Source organism: Pteropus medius, unplaced genomic scaffold (assembly GCF_902729225.1).
Source record: "Pteropus medius unplaced genomic scaffold, Ma_sr-lr_union100, whole genome shotgun sequence".
In the NCBI taxonomy this organism is placed as follows: Eukaryota; Metazoa; Chordata; class Mammalia; order Chiroptera; family Pteropodidae; genus Pteropus; species Pteropus medius.
In genome coordinates this window covers 1170348-1190438 of record NW_024341895.1, presented here as the reverse complement: position 1 = coordinate 1190438, position 20091 = coordinate 1170348, and the positions used below count along the sequence as shown (strand labels likewise).

General features: G+C 50.9%; 1 protein-coding gene across 4 annotated transcripts in view; it reads right to left on the bottom strand.

Moving 5' to 3' along the window:
- Nucleotides 1–4815: 4815 nt before the first annotated feature.
- Nucleotides 4816–20091, bottom strand: part of INSR (insulin receptor) — a 115432-nt gene continuing 100156 nt past the window's right edge. Inside the window, exons 15-22 of one of the 4 annotated variants that reach the window (XM_039858272.1) lie at nt 16662–16764; nt 15538–15605; nt 12870–13114; nt 11393–11503; nt 11136–11295; nt 9449–9578; nt 9015–9149; nt 4816–7168 (exon numbers count right to left, since the gene is read on the bottom strand). In XM_039858272.1, the coding sequence (XP_039714206.1) occupies nt 6826–7168; nt 9015–9149; nt 9449–9578; nt 11136–11295; nt 11393–11503; nt 12870–13114; nt 15538–15605; nt 16662–16764 (1295 nt within the window). In that variant the 3' untranslated portion in view covers nt 4816–6825. The remainder of the gene's footprint in view (nt 7169–9014; nt 9150–9448; nt 9579–11135; nt 11296–11392; nt 11504–12869; nt 13115–15537; nt 15606–16661; nt 16765–20091) is intronic. The other 3 variants (XM_039858281.1, XM_039858291.1, XM_039858298.1) reach the window with 3 other exon arrangements.

Genomic DNA, 20091 nt, shown 5'->3' with positions numbered 1-20091 from the left:
ACCCACGTTTCCCCTCTTGCTGGCACTAAAGAGCGAGCCAATGGGACGGCACTCTCTAGTCTGTAACCCACAGACTGATTCTTTCTGGGGTACAAATCAGCACAAATTGCTTTACTATCCCAGTCAGGGGATTCTTCCTCTTCCAACACACATGTTAGCTGACCAGAGGACCGGCCCGGAGCAACGACATGCCAAATAAAATCCCCACCCCCTCACCTTGGGCACCGAGGTGATGTACCAGGACACTTATGGCGACTTTCACAAAATCGCAGCCAAACAGAGGAGCAAACGCCGGGAACGCTCCATAGTCATCAGTATGCGAGATGTTGCTCTGTTCTGGTAACAGGTGGTCCTAATGGCTACGGGAGCCTAAAGGGAAACCTTGAGCCAGGCTTTGGTTACGTGCCTCACACACACAGTCTTGCGGTGTCTCCCCCAGCAGCCCTAAGAAACAGGGACCCTTCTCCCCGCACCGTACAGATGAGGCACTGGAACACGGGGAAGCCTGAACTCAGGGACGGCTCGGCATGGCGCAGTGGGGACTCAGAATCGGGCAGAGAGCTTCCAGAGAGGACGCCTGGGCCACTGAGACTAACTAGGTCCCTCGGGTGGCAGGCAGGCCAACACGGAACAGAAGCTGAGCCAGCCAAGTCCACTGGGGTGGGGGTGGGGGTCATTAGAAGGCAGGAACCCAGGCCCGGCCCCATAGTGCTCACTGAGGGGGCCTGGGTGTGGCCTAGGATACCTTTCCTGTCAACAGGTGGGACAAGCAGCCCCACTGAGACCCAAGGCCCAGGATGAAGTTATGATAACCCCTGGGCAGACAGACACTTGCGTCTCCAGGCCAGGGCCCTAGGTCCCTGCTAAGCTGCACCGATGTCACTTGGCCAGGAGTTGGAGGAGCCTGAGTGGCCCCTCTGGGCCAACAGACCACCCATTCACCTGCTCACCCTCAGACTCAGGCATCCCTTGGGGAGAAAAGCATTTTTCATTTTCCAAGAGACTTCCACTGAATTTCACCAACCCAGGGAGGCACAATGCAGGTGACTGCTACTTCCAGTTAGCCATGGCATTGATTTCTTGGAGTGGTTTGGGGTGTGGGAAGGACATGGGGGGGAGCATGAAGAATCAACCTTTGACTGGTCCTCACTGTGGCCGTATGAGCAGGGTCTGTCACCTCCAACCACGGAGGGCTGGGTGAGAAGTGCGGGTGGCTGCTGCAGGTTTGACTCCCAGCTGGTTTGCACCCTTTTGTGTCCAAACCCTCGTGGGGCCCCTCCCCTTCCCATACTGACTCCGGGCTCATTCACACCTCTTCCTCTGGGCAATGGGATAGTAGCAAACACCACATAAGCAGAGGTTTGTAAAGTGTTTGCAAATTTGGGGCTTGCTCTCTGATCCAGGAGTACGCTGCAACCCCCACTATATGAACAAGCCCCAGCTAGCCTCCTGGAAGATGAACTATCCCAGCAGCCCCAGCAGGGGCCTCAGACACTGCAGTGATGCTGTGACCTGAACCGCCCAATTGGCACACAGAACTGTGAGAAATAAATGTATGTTATTTTAAGCCACTAAGTTGGGGGACTGTTTGTTACACAGCAACAACTAACATGAGAAGTTACATGACTCCTTCAGAGTCACCCAGGTTGCTGAAGGCTGGGAGTCTGTCTCTTTACCCACTACATTCTGGACTCAGCTCAAGGAAGGCTGTTCAAAAACCTCTTATAATCTGTGCCACCCCCGCCCCCACCCTCCACTGGCCACCAATCCTGAAGCCCCCAGGATGATATTAAAAATATTTAGTATGTTAAGTCTCTAGCATGTAAAAATGGAGCAAGGTCCCAGAGGCCCCCTGGCATTCTTGGAAGGAATCCCTTAGTGCTTGGGTCACGGGAGGTCTGGGGTCCTTCAGGTAGCAGTTACATACCAACTAGTATGGAAACATTATTTAAAGCACCATTTTGCCTGTACAGGTAGGTACCAGCAGATCGTCGGCCCTGCTGGTCACAATACTTAACCTCCTGCTTCACTGCTTTGAAGAACCAGGGGGTTTGTTGAAACAGGTCCCCACAACTTCCCAGATGTCCCTTAACATGGCCCGCCCCATCGCCACAGCTCCACACAGTACACAGGGCCTTGCTTGGACACCACACAGAAAACGGAGTATCCTTGGATAATTTATTCAGAATTTTCACATAAACAGATAATTATCTCATATCTTACATGCAGAGCAATCGTTTATTCCCCCACTCCCGCCCCAAATAAAAAGGCATATTCTGTACATTATGCTACTTGGCCTTGTAGGAAAACACTGAAAAAAATAATAATTAGGCTTTTGGTGGGTTTTCTGTTTCTGAGTTGTTTTCCATGAAAGCTGAGACACATTTGATCCTGAGAGGCTGACGGCGGATGGAAGGTGTCTACTGCTGACACGCAAGGCCGAGGCCCCTCAAGGCACACGAAGTAGGAAAACTAAATAAGCCACTTCTCAATGTGTGTGGGGGGGTGCACACTCATTTGGGGGGCTACTCCCTCCTTCTCGAACGAGACCAAGAGCCTGAGATTCATGATCTGCTTTTGAACGAGGACTTTTAGGGTCCACGGCCAAATAAAACTCTGGCTGGAGTCTGGTTCTGGACCTTGAAGGTGACAGTGAGCTCAAAAAGTCGTTGTTTCTAAGGGGACCCTAAGGAAACATTCACTTCGGTTGCAGCCCCTGAAAGTCCATCATATCCTCTCACGCGTTTGAAAAGAACACAAACCGATCTGTTCTTTCCATCCAAAACCTCGCCTCGGGTGTAAATCAATATTCTAAAGAATATTCTGGAAGGTTTTCTGAAGGGACACCATTCTATGTTCACCATTTACATGCAATCAGCATTTGCCCCATTCTGCGCTCCCAACAAAACCATAATTTCTGAGTAGCCTGAGGTGTCAAGGACTCACCAAGTGGCATCCAAAAGTTTTTAATCCCAAACGTCCACTTAAAAGGAGAAAAATGATTGTCGCTGGGACAGCAGCACATCCAATCACTGGCCCGGATGGCAAGCATGGGCCACGCCCTGACGGCTTTCCTGCCCACTGACTAAAGTTACGAGGCCTACGAAGAAACACCTCCCAACCCGACAGGCACATTTCGTGGCAGCCTGTTCGCTCTCCTGGGAGACGGGGAGAGATCTGTCCATCGGTCAGCAGCTGTCTCCAGTGGTCACGGGTCGTACGTGAGACCCTAACGTCAATTCCGACACTTTCTCTCGGTCGTGCTCAACACCTATCCAAGAGAAACAGCAACATGTCTTTCTTCCTACCAGCTCAAAAATGACAGGAAGTCACCCAGAACCGCTCCTGGAATACAAACATTTCCAGATGTGTGTTTGACATCCCTGGTCCAGGGAGAAAGTGATGTGTTCGGTATTCTCCTCCAGGAAGAAATTACTACGTGGATTTCACCACGTGGACAAAAAGGGTTTTCACAATAGTGAGGCATCTTTATAAACAAACATCAAAAAGTGTCAACCTCAGCTGGCTTTGATGCTTTTTTTGGTAAGCCATCACTACAACCCCCTAGGACAACCATGAGTCGCCAAGACCAAAGTTCTGTCATTACTGAGTCGACACTATCTGGTACAAAAGGAGGTTTGTGACCCAACGGCTCCTCACTCTTCTCACTGCAACAGCAGAGACAGCTAAATAAAGTCCCTGAAATCTCTTGTACATGGGGCCCAGCGTTCTGGGCAAGCAGAGAAAGGTGTGTCGCCAGGGGCAACGCCTAAAAGTGTGACAAGGGCTGCGAGGTCTGGCGAGAATGACGACAGCCCTCCCGGCCTTATCCAGATTTGCACAGGGGTGTCTCAAAGCCCCACAAAGTCAAACAGCATTGGCTTGAGGTCGACCAAACCACAATACGGGGTCCAGGGTTTTGTTGCTAAGAGACACGTTCAGCATGCTGCTGGTTGTGGGTTGGGATTTCCCAACGTGCCCCCTAAATGCTCAGAGAATAAAAGGAGACCCTGCCTTGGGTGTTTGCGTGTGAGGCGCCCATGACTGTGAGCTGACCCACCGCCAACAGCATCTCAGCCTGAAAGGAGCAGGAATAAGCCGAGGGGCAGCCAGGGTGCCGCGGTGCTCACTTCCAGGGGACACAGTAGGTCGGGTGGGGGTGTCAGTTCTACACCAAAGCCTGCTTACCCTGGCAGGGGACAGGGCAACTGCTCCTCACCAAAGAAGGGCAGCTCAGGTGTGGGCGTCTCCTCCCCCCACCCCCACCCCGGCCCCCGTCAGACACATCACAACGACCTGAGGCTCGGTTCATGTTTGGGAAGCACGGTGTTAATGGAGGATCAAAAAAAAAATTAAATTAGGAGACTATTATCTGCCAGGAAAAGAAAGGATCTATGCTCACAGAAGGCCACGTTTTATTCCAAAGCCCTCTCTCAAAATTCTTCCTGGTCCCTGGCGTTCGGAATCAGCTGATACGGATCTTCCCTGATTCGGATCGGATCCAGGAAGAATTGTGAAGTCTCAGAGATGTCCATTATTGAACCACATCCTACCAGTATGCTGAGGTAGACTGTGCTGGAAAAAAAAAATTCATTGCCCCACATTCGCCTGTTTATTTTCCTTTGATAAAAATTTACATGCACTCCATTTTTTACTAAAGTGATTTTTACAGTGATTTTTATATATTAAAATAAATAATTTTCCCCTAATATAAGAAAACCTTTCTGAATTAGAAAAATGTGAAAACTGCTGCTAGTGTAATCTACGGCCACTACAAATTTACTATGAAAAGAACTAAATACCTAGATCTATGTGTTTTTTTTTTTTTAATTTACTTACAGATCCTATGTACAAAATGAATTTGGCAAAAATAGTTTCTGTACTCTTGCTCATTGTACCCGATCACGGAGGCCCCCCAGAAATATTTTACATGCTGTAATTTCTCAAATCGTATAAATAAGAGAGCAATAGGCCGTTGGGATTTGTGTCTATCTGTGCTCTTAATCAGGAACCGAGAAGGTTCGGAGGTCGCCCCTGCGCCTGTACCGTCCGTCCCTCAAGCCCACAACTCTTAAGAGAAGGAGAAGGGAGGCATCGAAAACTTTGAGAAAATGCACTCAGGGATAATCAGCGTGAAGATGCTGATGAACCGAAGTGACGCATTCACCGTGTTCTTTATTTGAGCAGCTGTGGTGCTTTTTCCCAAAGGGAAGAAACCGTGGGTCCAGGCCGGTTCGGAAGTTCGGGGGAGCGTGAGCGTCCTTTGCGGCTTCTCCTCCAGGCTCTGCTCCCGGAGGGACTGCAACGGCTGAGCACCTGAGGGTTGGCCCAGGCCCCACACCTGGCCCAGGTGAGGTCGCGGCACAGAGCAGCGTCTGGGAGGTCAGTTCTGAGGACAGTCGGGAGCCCTGAGGTCGGAGCGGACCGACGGGTGCGTCTCGCTTCGCGTCGTAGTGCTCTCAAAGTCCGTCCGTGCCGTCACGCTTCGGGATCGGATTTTGTCGTTTGCACAACCACCATAGGACATGCACACCCCCTGAGGAGGAGCGAGGGGTACACACAGGCAACCAGGAGAACCCTAGAGCCACAAGTGTGTTCCAAGAAGGTCCAACTCCCGGCAGCTGCCAGCACAAACCTAACCGCCGTCACGCCCAACTGCCTACGCCCTCAGCGAGGGTGGCCTCACGACATCCACAGGGGTTAGCAGCGAACGTGGCTTTTTTCCCAGAAAATGGATGCATTGCAGACCAAGCGGAGGCCTCTGGTGCCTGGCGCCCCCCGACGCGGGCCGAGTGGCCGCCGGCCTCCCCCACCCCAGGAAACGGTCAATAACTTATGAGGCTGATCGGAGAGTTTTAAAAAATTAAATATGTCACAAATATATTCTCAAAACTCTACCATCGCAGTTCTTTTTCTTCCTTTTGTTTTTGTTTTGTTTTGTTTTGTTTTGTTTCTTTTTTATGTCTTGGCTTTGTTTGGTCTTGAAAAGATCTATTATCACTCCAAACCACTCCTACCGCTTCCAGAAAAAAACGTTTTTTCACCAAAGTTAAGGGAGAGAAGACTCCTGAGGCTAGACTTGGGGCACAATAAGAATCAGTGGGGGGCACAGTCTCTCAGTAGGGAGGGGCAGTGCTGGGGGCCAGATGGGAAAAGCAGAACCTTCAGGAGCCGATCCCCAAGGTGTCAACTCAGGACGAGCGCTTTACGCACACGCACACACACACCCAGCCACGTCTACCCTGGACACACGCACACACGCACGCACGCACGCCAGACTGCAGATACTTATCCAAAGTACGAAAGCAGCAGCTATTGGTCAATGTGAGGAACTGATTTTGTGAAGGAAAAAGAATTCTTCAGCCTAGATGAGAAAAACCTTTCTAAAGCCCACTCCATAAAGCCCAGAATTCTACTGGGACAGGGTTGGTTTGTTCTTTCTTTCTTTCAAACGTTTGTTCCACACCCAAGTTTTATGTTTTATACTGTAGCTCAGACACCAGCCAAAAAAAAAAAAAATCTTTGTAAAAACAGGTGATCTCTCTCAATCGACTAGAAAAAGAAGTGACATCCTGGCTTGACCCCGCAGTTGCCCAAAAGGACAGCAGCCACCGAAACCCCTTCCATGTTCACAGTTACACTCTCTGAAGACTCATCAAATTGGCCATCGGTCAGATGCATCTGAAGTCATACAATGAACTGAAACGGGCAGTAACGTTCTCTGAGCTCCGCTGGATGCTGGCGGGTCGGGGGAAATCCTGAGAGTTCTGGAGGCCTTCAAACCAAAGTAGAGCGACCGGGGACCCCTCCCCCAAACAGGCGCCGTTAGGAAGGACTAGACCGTGGCAGAGTCAGGACCCGCCCATTTTTCTTGCCCCCGTTCATGTGGGTGTAGGGGACGTGATCCTCGTAATTCCGCTTCAGGCCCAGCGTGGACCCTCCGTCCTCTTCCCTCTGAGAGTGTGAGGACCGGTCCAGGGGGACGCTCTCCATGTCCTCAAACTCCATCTCCAACTCCTCGCTCTCGGGCGCCTTGTTCTCCTCACTGTGGAAGAAGGAAACTTCCGGAAAGCTGGGGTGCAGGTCGTCCTTGAGCAGGTCGACGATCTCCAGGAAGGTCGGCCGCATCTTGGGGTTGAACTGCCAGCACATGCGCATCAGCTCGGTGCTAAGGACAGACGGACACGTTAGGGATGAGTCCGGGGCTCCAGCCAAGCAGCCCCCACCCCACCCCGCCCCGGTGGCCCACACCCACAGACGACAGGCACTCATTTCAGACAGCGACTATGTGCGCAGGTGACAGACAGTCAAACAGAAGCAGTGGTTCTATCGGGGCTGAAGGTGGTTTGGAAGCGAGAGCCGAGGGGGCTGCCTCCCCCGAGGGCCAGATCAAGAAGGGCCTCTCCTGATGCTGCCACGTGTTGGAGACCATGGCTCCTCATGTGACATATCCTTGCACCCGCCGGCTGAGCTGTGTGGACTGGACCAGGAGGGCTGGCTCTGAGTGGCTGTCCTGCAGGCCGGCAGGAGGGCCTTAGGACAGTGCTAAGCCAACAGCACCCACGACGGGCGCTGAGGGCTTGGGCTTTCCATTATACTTCTTCCGTTCCCCACTGTACCTTCTTCTAGGGAAGAGGTTGGCAAATTTCGGCCCCTGGACCAAACCTGGCCCCCTGAGTGTTTGTCTAAATAAAGTTTTATTGGCACATGGTCACATCCATTTATTTACGGATTGCCTGTGGCTGCAGAGTTGAGGGGCTGTGACAGACAGCCACATGGCCCACAAGGCTGAAAACACTTACAAAATGGCCCTTTACAGAAAAAATTTGCAGACCCTGCCCTAGGGCCTACTGAATGTCCCTGATCCTAGAACCATGGCTGGCTGCTCATCGGCATGGCTAGCAAAAGACCTCATGAGGCATACGGACGAATACTTTGCTCAAAGATTCTAAACAGTCGATGGCCATGCCACCTTGAACATGCCTAATTTCGTCTGATCTCAGAAGCTAAGTAGGGTAAGGCCTGGTTAGTATTTGGATGGGAGACGACCTAGGAATACCAGACACTGTAGGCATTAAAAATAAAGATTCTAAACAACTTTTTCCCCTCAATATTTAAACATAGGTTTATCCACCAAGTTGTAAAATATTTTATAAGCATCATTTGAAATTTCAATCGCTGCATCATAATCATGTACCGATTTACTGGGCAATTCTCGTGTTGTTGGATATTTAGATCATTTCAACTTTTTTGAGACTTTGAAAAACGTTACTCTGGGTAGCTCTTACAACAGAGTGACAGGAATGATTCTCTAGCCATACCGTTGCTAGCACTGAATATTAAAACTCTCTCTCTCTCCCTCCCTTCTTTCTTTTCTTTCTTTATTTGCTCATTTAGGGAAATATTACTCTCCTTCAGTTTACTTTATGCTTACCGGACTATTAGTAGGGCCGGACTATTTTGCAAGTGTTTAATAGCGTGCTGGGTGTATTGTCCATTTGGTCCCATAACAAATACTTAAAATAAAAATCGGGGGGATACATAATACCAATTTCTGACTAACTTTCTTAATGTTTATGCTCAGTGATGTTTTTCCAATATTACTGAGACATAACGGAATATGACATCGTATTAGTTTCTTGACAAAATTTTAAGTGTATAGAGAATAGACAGTTAAATACAAATCTTCCACATCAGCTCCCCAGTTCCCTTCCCCCAAGTTAACCACTGCTGTGGGGTTTCCTGTACAACCTTCCAAAGATACGCTAGGTAGTAAAGCCTACGTGTAAAGATGTGATATGCAAATACAAGCATGCATATAGACGTGACGTGCATAGTGTGCATGCAACAAAACGATTTGCAAACGTAAGCACACGTGTCCATGATACGCAGACACAGATGTATGTCTGCAAAGATACAACAGGCAAATGCAAGCGTGCATGTAGACACACGATAGGCAAACGCAAGCATGCATGCGAAATCTCTTTTAAGTGAACACCCCTTTCTACACTTACAGTCTCTCTGGACAATTGTCGGGTTGATCCAGATACCCTCCATCCATGACAAATTTCAACACCTGCTCATTAGACAGGCCTTGGTAAGGCTGTTCTGCCAAGCTGGTGATTTCCCAGAGGACCACGCCGAAGGACCTGCCGACAGTTGAGAAGAGGAACAAAGAAGCCATTAAAACGCCTACACGCGCACCTTGCTTCGTTTACTAGAATCTGGCTGGCCAGTTAATTAAACGATTCATGCTGTGCTCAGAGGATTAGTTTCCACCGGAACGTGATAGGGGCCATGCAAGAGTCCTCACACATGACACCCCTTTCATTTTCTTGATGGAGAAGTCGTGAGAAGGCAGGTTTTAACGGCCCCCTCCTACTGATCATAGTGGAGGAACCGGGAACTCAAGCCCAGCGCTCTGTCTGCCAACCCACGCACGACTCACCACATGTCTGAAGAAGCAGTGAAGACCCCGTCCTTCAGGGATTCCGGCGCCATCCACCGCACGGGGAGCAGGCCCTTGCCCCCTTTCCGGTAGTAATCCGTCTCGTAGATGTCTCTGGTCATTCCAAAGTCTGACAACAAACAGTTCGCACGCTCTTACCTTTCAGTCTGTGGCCCAGGTGTCTGCCATCTTCACTGCCCTGGCCCGCGTAGAGCCCTCTGACGGGCTCGCCTGCCTCACGTGTGTGCTCCCTGGGTGGCCACTAAATCCAGGGGAAACGGATTCTGAGGGTGCTCATGGGGACGAGGAGGGAGAGGACCGGCCACTATTTAAAGGGAAGGACATGGAACCACCAAGTGGGGACAGAGTGATGTTCCAGCCCGGAGCTTGGGAAACGCTTTCTCAGAAATGCTCCCTCCCCGCCCATGACTCACAGGCATCCCAAATGGAACTTTTGACTCCGCAGCCAACCTACTGCCCCCCATTGGATAGGGCGCCACCTAACAGCCAGCTGCCAGACCAGAAAGCCAGGTTTGGGTCCTCCTTTGACCACCCCCTTTCCTCACACCCCTTATCCAAGGCAGCGGTGAGTCCTGCCCCACTCCACACCCCTCTCTCGTCATCTCTCCTGGCCCCACCCAGACCCACTAGCCTCTCTCAGCTGCAGGACCTTCCCTCCATCCCGACCCTGACAGCCCACTGCCCGAGAGAAGCTACCTAAACAGAATGACAGCGCTTTGTCACCTCCTGCTCCCCTTGCTGGCATAGGATAAGGTCTTTGGGGTTCATATAGGATAACGTCACCTTTGGCTTCCCACTGACTTTTATTGTAGGGTAATGTCTTTTTGGATCATAAACGGGGTCACATCACATCCTGCCTTGCCCCAGCTGCGTCATATAAGTTCTAGGTGACTTACTATGACTTGCAAGACCATTCTGGGTCTGGCTCCTGCCTCTCTCCTTAACCTCACGGTCCATGCTGCTGGCCCCCTCTAGGTCCCTTTCATTCATGCCACATCAGCCATCCTCCGGCCTCACGGCCTTTGCATGTGACAGCACCCCAGGATGCTGTCACTCGGCTCAACTTCTGCGGGTCTTGGGTGAGATAGTGCCCCTGCAGATGGAGGCCCTTCCTCCCTGTCACGGAACTCCGTGTCCTGGGATGCTCCTTTCCCAGTCTTCACTGCCTGGTTTGTACCAGTGTGAACTACTTTATCGTGTTCATCTCAAACACCTCTGTCCAGGACTATCCGTGGCGATGAACACACTCTACACCCCCACTGTCCACTATGACAGCCACTGGGCGCAAGGTGGCTGCTGGACACCTGAAATGGACTCATCTTTCAATTTTACCAAACATAAATTAACTTAAATGTCGACAGCCACATGTGGCCCGTGGCTACTGTGCCGGGTGGTGGTGAGAAAGACTACGAGCTGCATGGGGACAGAAAAATTCATCATCGCACCCACAGCACCTCCTCCAGCGACCTGCACATACGAGGCACGTGAATATTATCTTAAAAAGTGAATGGGTGACTTAATGAATGAATGCAATTACATTATGGTGTGAGGATCGGCCGCCCCTTCTAAAACCACTGGAAGAGATTTCACAACACATGATAGAGAACTCCTTCTGAAATTAAACGTGGCCTGGGCCGTGTGTTCGACAGCAGAAAGCCAGACAAACCTCCGATTTTGACGGTGAAATCATGGGCAACCATGCAGTTCCGAGCTGCGAGGTCCCGGTGCACGAACTTCTTGGCGTTCAGGTACGCCATCCCGTCCGCGATCTCCGCCGCCATCTGGACCATCTCTTGCAGGGTCGGGGGAGGGCGGCCAGGGTTGTTCTAAAGTCAGAACAGAGGGTTGTGTTGTGTTCGGCGACACTCGGGCACACGGCCCCACCGGAGGCGGAGCCCGGCGGGGTCCCCAGGGGCCACTCACCTCAGCCTCAGGCCGCAGGGAACGAAGGTAGCTCTTCAGGTCTCCGTGGGCCATCAGCTCCATCACCACCAGTGTCGGCTGCCCCTTGGACACCACCCCCAGGAGGCGGACCTGAGGAGCAAGCATAAGGGGGCGGTTATCAGGAGGGTCTGTGGGAGATTGTGACACCTCAAGGTCTCCCTGTCCAGTTGTACCCAGCACCCTGCTCCTAGGTGGTATGTGGTCGACCTTGGTCCATCAGGCTCAAATGCCAAGGTCAACGCCCCGGTGTCGGGGGAGGGCCGAGCGAGGCAGGAGAATTCGGGACTCGCAGTCTGGTAAGGGGGGCGCAGACAGAGCCGCCCGCACGGCAACCTTCCAAGGCAAGTGCTCGGCTATTTCCTTGCCATCTCTAAGCACACGTAGCGCATCCCTGCGCCCAGGCCTTCTCATCCGCTGTCTCCTCTGCCCAACCCTCTGCTCCCTCCCACGTCCACACAGCCCAGGCCCTACGCCCTGGACCTCCTCGCTCAAGCACACCTTCTACACTCCCGAATTCCCAGTCCCCCGACCCTGCTCTCCCTTCCCACTTTGCCAGAGCCTCATCTCCTTGACAACGAACCGACTGGGTTTAGAGTCTGTCTCCACCCGCAAGGGCGGGAATCTGCTGCACCACAGACAAGAGCGGGTGCTCCATCAACGTGTGGGGGGTGAGAGGAAAGGACTCAAGGCTCAAGGAGGAACCAGGGGACACTGTGGGGCAGAAGGCCAGGAAGAGGTTGTGCCGACCGGAAGGGGGCAGAGAAGAGGGAGCTGAGAAGAGGATGAGAAGGGAGACTCCGGAAAGCACCAAGGCAGCAAGAGTCTGGCTCCAGGTGACTTGGGAGAGGACGAGATTGGAGCAGGGAGAAGGGAGACCTTCTTCCCACCTTTAGGATGCTCGGCAGGGTGGGGGCTGGGCAGGGGGTCCCCACCGACTGTCCTCATGCTCTGTGCAGGAGGAGGGACGAGGGAACCAACGTGAAACGATAAAGGAAAAGAATAAAATGGAACAAGCCTTGCCCAGAGGCTCACTTAAAACAGAGTCGAGAGGCTGCTGGGAAGTGGGGCCTCTGCACAGCTTGTGCCTCAGCTCTCAAGAGCTGACCTGTCGCTGAAGTCAGCTCAAAGCCGAGGGAGGCACAGCATCCTGGAACCACCGCAGCTGCATGGACAGCTGCGGACTCGACCTCTTCCTTGTCGTTTTCGCCCTTCTCGTTTGCATGCTGGAACTAACCAAGCCCTGTTAACGTAGCCAGGACCCTCCATTTGCAGGAAAGCTTGCACTTTGTGGGTTTCGAGATGACATGCCCTGCCTTTCTTTGTTCTCTCTGGAGGGCAGTGTAGTTGCTACCTGAACCTCTGTCCCCTGGGCTGCAACTTTCTGCTCAGACAAATGCCTTCTGTTCTTTATTACAGCCCGAATCTCCTCTTCGGTTAGCAAAAGCAGCGGACTCACCACGTGATGGCAGGTGAAGCCCTTCATGACCGAGGCCTCGTTGAGAAACTCGATGCGCTCACGCAGGCTGGCCGACTCGTTGACCGTCTTCACCGCCACCCGGGTCTCTGCCTCGCCCTTGATGATGTCCTTGGCGTTGCCCTCATACACCATGCCGAAGGAGCCCTGCCCCAGCTCTCGCAGGAGGGTGATCTTCTCCCGAGGCACCTCCCACTCGTCCGGCACATACACAGAACAGGGGAACACTACTCCTCACTTATCTACACGGCCTGCTCCGTGATCACCGGCCACCTCCCACCGAGCCCCCCACACATGCTCATTAAGCGACTTCTCTGATCCTGGACCTGTGCCAGGCACACAGCTGAGAATAGGACAGGTGTGGGTCCCACCCTCATGGTGGGGACAGCAGAGGCTGGGGAAGGAGCCACATGGGTCCAGGGCTATGGCCCGTAAGTGCTGCTGAGCCTGCATCCCCATCCTTCCCATCTGATTTCGGAGCCCCACTGCCTAAGGATGCCACTTCCCATCTAGGGCTGTTGTTTCTGCAAAGTGCCAAGGAGATCGGGGACCATCCAGCCTGTGAACCCCTGGCCATGTGAGTAAGCCCATCCAGGACCACCCAGATGCTCCACAGGCAGGCACAGCCACGTGAATGAGACCAGAAGAACCGGCCAGCTGAGCATGGCCAGGGAGCAGACCCATCAAACCGAACTAATTAATGGTCATTGTTTTAAGCCACTAAGCTTGCAGTGGTTTGTGATATAGAAAATGATTCACAGACAAAGGCACCGAGGCCTTGTAAGAAAAGCCAAAATGGTCCCTGTCTTCCTCTGCGCCATCACTGTTAAGGGCCACACTGTGTCGCCCCCAAATTCATATGTTGAAGTCCTGATCCTGGTACCTCTGAATGTGACTGTATTTGGAGATAGGGTCTTTAAAGAGGTAATCAAGGAAAAACGAGGTCATTGGTGTGGGCCCTGATCCAGTCTGACTGGTGTCCTTATAAGAGGAGGAAATGAGGACACAGACACACGCAGATGGATGACTGGGTGAGGACAGCCATCTACATGCCAAGAAGAGAGGTTACAGACCCCACCGTCACCCTGACCTTGAACTTTCAGCCTCTAGAAATGTGACAAAATAAAATTCCGTTTTCTAAGCCACCCAGTGTCAACACATAGTTACAGCGGCCCTAGCCAACCCTTTCAGTGGCTGATGGCTCATGCAAGGACACTGGATGACACAAGAGCTCTCCACCCAAATGAACTCGCAGATGCTCAGTGAGGGCTCCCTGCCTCCAGGGGTCTGAGCCCAGCTCTCTCCTTGTGTGCAGCACTTGTCTCAGGTCTTCCCGACCTCAAAGGCCCTCGAGCCCCAATTTCCAGCCCTGACTGGGCGCCCTGGTGCTTTCAGCCTTTGCTGCATTCCCAGAAAGCAGCAGGATGGTGGGGTGCCAAGGCAGCCCTGAGGACCAGCTTCCCAGCCTCTGACGTGCGGTAAAAACGCCATTTCCAGCAGGGAAGGGAGGGTCCTTGATCAACATTCGTTCTCTCCCACTCCTGTTCCCTCCACACATTCCCACTTGCAATAACCACCTTTTCTAGTTTCTCTTTTCTGACCCTCCGGACCACATCCCCTCTGCTCTCATCATCCCCGGGCCAGGTGCCAGACAACCAGGCCGCAGCCCCTACGCCCCCGGCCCGCCGAAATCATTCACACAAGCCAATCCTAAGTCTCGGCCTCCTCTGCCTTTCCTGTGCAAACCACAAGGAAGCTCTGGCCCACGTCGCCCCTCCCTCTGCCTGCTGACCGGCGCGGTGCTGCCCCGGGGGCGCCCTACATGGTGTGGGCCTCCTGCTTCCACGGGACCATGGGATAAACGTCTTCCTTCAGGACAGTCATTTCCATGTCTGCCTGTCTTATCAGATCTGATTAAAACAAGTCCCAGGTACCCTTAACACACCACCCCTGTATCCCAAGCCAGCATCCTGCCAGGCAATGGTGCCTTGAAAGTCGCTTTTTAATTTTGCTGCATGAAGCACGTTAGAAACTTGGTATACAGTAGATGCTCTCCCCTCGGAAGGAACGACCAGGCCTTATCTACGGGGTCATTCACTGCCCTTTGGTACAATCAAGGGAAATGCAGACGTCAGACCTGTGCTCCCACCACATCTGTGCTCAACTGGCACCCAGAGCAGATGCGTCCCTGGCACCCACACAGCCTCCCGCCCATCACGCCGTGTCCCTCTCTGCTTCTTGTCTTCCCCACTGCACCCACAGTCCCCCATTTTGGCTTCCGGTCCCCACCTCCCAGCTTGGGCAGCAAGTTCAGACACAGCTTTCTGGCTCTGGCCCTCGGCACTCTCGCTGGCACAGGCCCCAGGCTCCACGCCCCCACAGCTGGGGCACCAAGCCCTCGGCCTCCCACCCCAGCCCATGGGTCGTGGACCAACAAAATCAGCACATCCAAACAGGCACCAGACACAGGGGCCCGACTGCTTCGGGCGATGGGCTTTCTGCAGGGAGGGGAAGGTCTTCGGCTCCACTGAACAAGAGGGCTCGTCTCAGCCTCTCGGGGTGTCAACCCTTGACTTCCACTTGACGGTGATGGCAAAGGAAACTTGACAGCAAAACTCTGGCCACCCACAGAGAAGAGGACGGTACTCACCATCGCTGGCACTGAGGTACTCAGGGTTTGAAGAAGCATACAGCGGTCCCAGGGGCCCATCTGGCTGCCTGGAAGAGAAAGAGGGAGGCATTCCAGCTTGGGATTCTCATGGGACTTCAGGAGTCACTCACTACAGGCAGACACAGGCCTCTCCTCTGCAAACGAGAATCTGTAATAGTGGCAGCCATGTACAGGGCTGTTCTGCAGCCGTGTCGTCCCAGCTTGTGAGAAACAACTGTTAGATTTTCAGGAAACTTGCAAGCCAGTTGTTAAATATAATCATCATTCAAGAATAAATTATACGGGCTCACAATTAAATAAATTATATTATAAGAGAAGGTAATGATCTTCGTAAGTCACCATTCCCTAATTGTCATTCTAATCTTACTATGATCAGCGTTCCTCGAGGCTATGTACGTTACTTCATTTATTTTCACTATTGTATCCTTATGGGAGAAATACTACATCACGGCGAGCAACTGCACATCCCTGCCCACTCCGTGCTCGGTGACTTCAGGTCTGTGGCTTGACATTGGCCACCGTGGGAATATTTATGCCACAGGAGTAGGTAAACCCTGCAAACCAAGACTTGATTTATTGTTCTGTTACTTGTCCGGGCTTGAGTAAGTGATGGGAAAAAAGTTAATAATGCGGATTAAACGTTACCATGTGCCATGTCTAGCCATAATGTTGCATATGGCAAAACACATCAAGGAAATGTTAGGTATTTAGGTATTTAAGAATTATCGTCTGATTCCACGCAGCTACTCCTGTGATTGAAGAGCATATATATCTTATTTCATTTTTGTCCTACTCTTTAATACAAACAAAATATCAATCAACATTCACTAACGCTGTTCATCAATTGCAACCATAGGTTGGCTAGAGATACAAAGGTTCAGGGGGGAAAAAAAATCAAGGCAAATATTTGGTGAGAATCCCCAGGCCAGAGAAAATGTGTGATAAAAAGTACTGTATAGTGTTACAATCATCGTCTGTAAATTGCATGCTACACATCCTTCATATCAGTAAAATTTTTAATAAACTCAGACACAGCTACATCCAGGCACACTTTTTTCTGGAGAGCCGGTTGTTCACCATTACCAGCACACCACCACACTCACCTCTTCCTCAGGAACAGATAAATACTTCCGATCACAACGCTGAAGAGGAAGACAAAGATGAGGGGACCGATGATAATTTTTGCAATATTTGATGGGACGTCTACTGAAACAGAATAAGAAAATATATGTTTCATATCAAAATGAGTTCCCACCACAAATCACATGTACGAATAGGACAGCGGGCCACACACACTTTTCCCCCATCTCTTGTCCCTGAGTGAGCCTCTCTCTGCCGGTTCCCTGGACCCTCACTTCCCAGCAGACCCGAAGCATCATTTGGCTCCAGAGGGCTGGGTGGAAAGCTCGGAAGCCTGTGCTCTGGAAGCGCACCCCTGAACCCCAGACCACTGCTCGCTCAGCCTTCTCCCGCCCCCCGCCAGGACCCCACACTCAGAAGGGCCCTGCTCTAGGTTTTAATGCTCCACTGTCGCCATCCTGAAAGTCTTTATTTTTAAACAAAGGCCCTGCATTTTCCTTTTGCACTGAGCCCTGCAAATCAAATAGGCTAGCTTAATTCCGAGCAGCACCTCTGGCAGATGAAAACTTCACCAGGAGGTGCCCTGTGTGTGCTAGGGGGCTCTGCCCCTCCCCGCTGGACGGCCAGCCCATGAACCTGGGTGCCAGATACGGTACCAGATAAAACAAAGGGCAGTGCATTTCCCCTGAAGAACCCCTTTAAAACGGGCTGAAGAAATGCCAGGCGGCCTTCATTTTTTAGGTTCATTTCTTAGGTTCCCAGGCAAGGCCAAGTTCTCTGTAAGCATCGACACGTCCGGTATTCAGACTCTTCCAAGCCATGGAAGAAAATGGGGTCTGAGAGGTCAGAGAAGGAATCCGGGCCGCTGGGTCTTTTGATAATAGCGGTTTCCCAAACACTTACTCAATGCCAGGCACGGTTTGACGTGCTTTGTGTGGATGATCTTAATTAATCGCGCCGCAAGCTAAGGCGGGAGGTACAACTAACAGACTGGGAAACAGAGGCTCAGAGAGGGGAGGGGTCTTGCCCAATGTCCCAGAGCTGATCCACGGTGTGGCAGGTATTTGCACACGGGCCAGCTGAGTGAGTTCTGACCACTGCCCCACGCTGCCTTCGGTGGCCAGCTCTATCCTGAGACACCTCGTCCACCTGGTCCACCTTGACTGACAGCAAACCGTCAATGTCGTTTCTGGTGGCTCCCGGCAGGCAGAACGTCTCCGTAAACGTCTGGTGATTGAATGGACCATGAGCAATGGAAATGGTCTGGTTACGTACAGCTGCTCCCTCCAAAGGAGCAGGAAAGCCGGAGGCCACTGAGCGCTCAGGTCTCAGCAAGTCTCGGGGCAGAATCCGAGAGCCGCCCCACTTCTGCTTCCCAGACCCCACAGTCCCGCCCACTCCTCAGATTCCAGCGGCAACCCGAACTGGGGTGACGGAAGGGAGGCCCCCAGGGCACAAAATCTGAAAGAAACTCTTGCTCTGGGTCATGCAAGGGCAGGGACAGCCCGAGGATGAGCACGCCTTAAATTCTTCCACTGGTGCCCTGCTTCCCTTCCTATTAAATAATAAGAAAGAATTTTTAAGTGCATTTGACCCTTGAACACGAGTTTGACCTTGACGGGTCCACCTATATGTGGATTTTTTTCAATAAATACATACAGTACAGTAGATGTATTTGCTTCTTCTTATAATTCCTTAGTATTTTCTTTTTCTAGGTTACTTTATTGTAAGAACATAGTACATAATACATGGAATATACAAAACATAAGTTACTTGACTGTTTATGTCATCAGTAAGGCTTCCACTCAATAGTAGGCTATTAGTAGCTAAGTTCTGGGAGGAGTCAAAGTTATATGGGGATATGAGACTGTGTGGGGGTCGGTCCCCTTGACCCCTGTGCTGTTCAAAGGTCATCTGTCATCTAATGTGTCAAACATTTAACTCTCCAGATTTTTGGCTACTGTGAGTAATGCTGTGCTGGATTTCCTTGAACATGTATCTTTCTTAAGAATCTCTGATTGTTTCCTTATGATATATTTCTAGAACCAGACTGTTGGCTCAAATAGTAAGAGCCCTTATGAGATTTTTGATGCACATTATTAAAGTACTACACTTTAGCACTCACTAACCAAGAAAAAAAAAAGGTCTGCGTGTTTGTACACTTAGTACTATAGTTATAAAAAATAAATAAATAAATAAAAATATTGCCAATTTGATAAGCTGAAAATTACATCTTGTTTTAATTTGCATTTTTTCTTTTTTGGTATGGTTTTGAATGAGGTTGGACATTTTTTCTTATGTTTTCTATTTTTTATATTTCTTTTTAAATGGGCTATTTACGTTCTTTGCTTATTTTTGTATTAGGATATATGTATCTTTTACTCATATAATATATACATCTGACCCTTGAACACTGTGGAGGTGGGGGCACCAACCCCTGCACAGCTGAAAATCTGCATATAATTTTTAACTCCCCCAAACTTAACTACTAATAACCTACTGTGGACCAGAAGCCTTACTGATAATATAAACAGGTGAGTAACACACGTTTTGCACATTTTATGTATTATATACTGTATTCGTATGATAAAGTAAGCTAGAGAAAAGAACATGTTATTAAGAAAATCATAAGGAAGAGAAGATGCATTTACAGTACTTATTAAAAATAAATTTGTATAAGTGGACCCGTGAAGTTCGAGGGTCAACTATATATTCATTTTCTATTAAGTATATTAACTCCTAGTCAATGACGTCACAAATGTTTTTCCCACTTTGATATTTTCCGTTGAATGCCATTCACAGTGTCCCCGCTTCTTAAGAGAGAGACTCTAACTCTCTGGATACCGAGTAACGCGTAGCATCTTTGTTATCGATGAGCCTCTTGGACCACGCCTGAGTTTATTAGGCCAACAGGCGGGATAGCTCACAGGGAGCTGGTCACCAGAAGAGCTAGCGTGTGATTGGCGAAGCGGGACCGTCAGCCAGCCTGACCTCCAGAGAAGGGAGGGGGCTTGTGATGGAGTTCGATCACATGGCCAACCATTCACTCAATCACCCCTAGGTGATGAAACCCCAATAAAAACTCTGACACCAAAAGAGCTTCCTGGCTGAGGAGCATATCGGTATACCCAGAAGGGTGACATGAGGTGTCCTGATTCAGTGGAGAGGACACAACGGAGCCCTGTGTCCAGGACCCTCAGGCCCTCATCCTATGTGTCTCTTCATTTGAGTGGTCCCGACCTATAACCCTTAAATAAAATCATCTTTGTAACTGTAGCACTTTCCTGAGTTCTGTGAGCCACTCTAGCAAATGATTGAATCTGAAGGGGTGGCGGGAACCCCCAAATCTGTAGCCAGTTGGTCAGAAAGGCAGGTGGCCTGGAAAACCCCCAGACTAGCACCTGGCATCTAGGCGAGAACAGTCTTGTGGGAAACAGTGCTCTCAGCCTTACG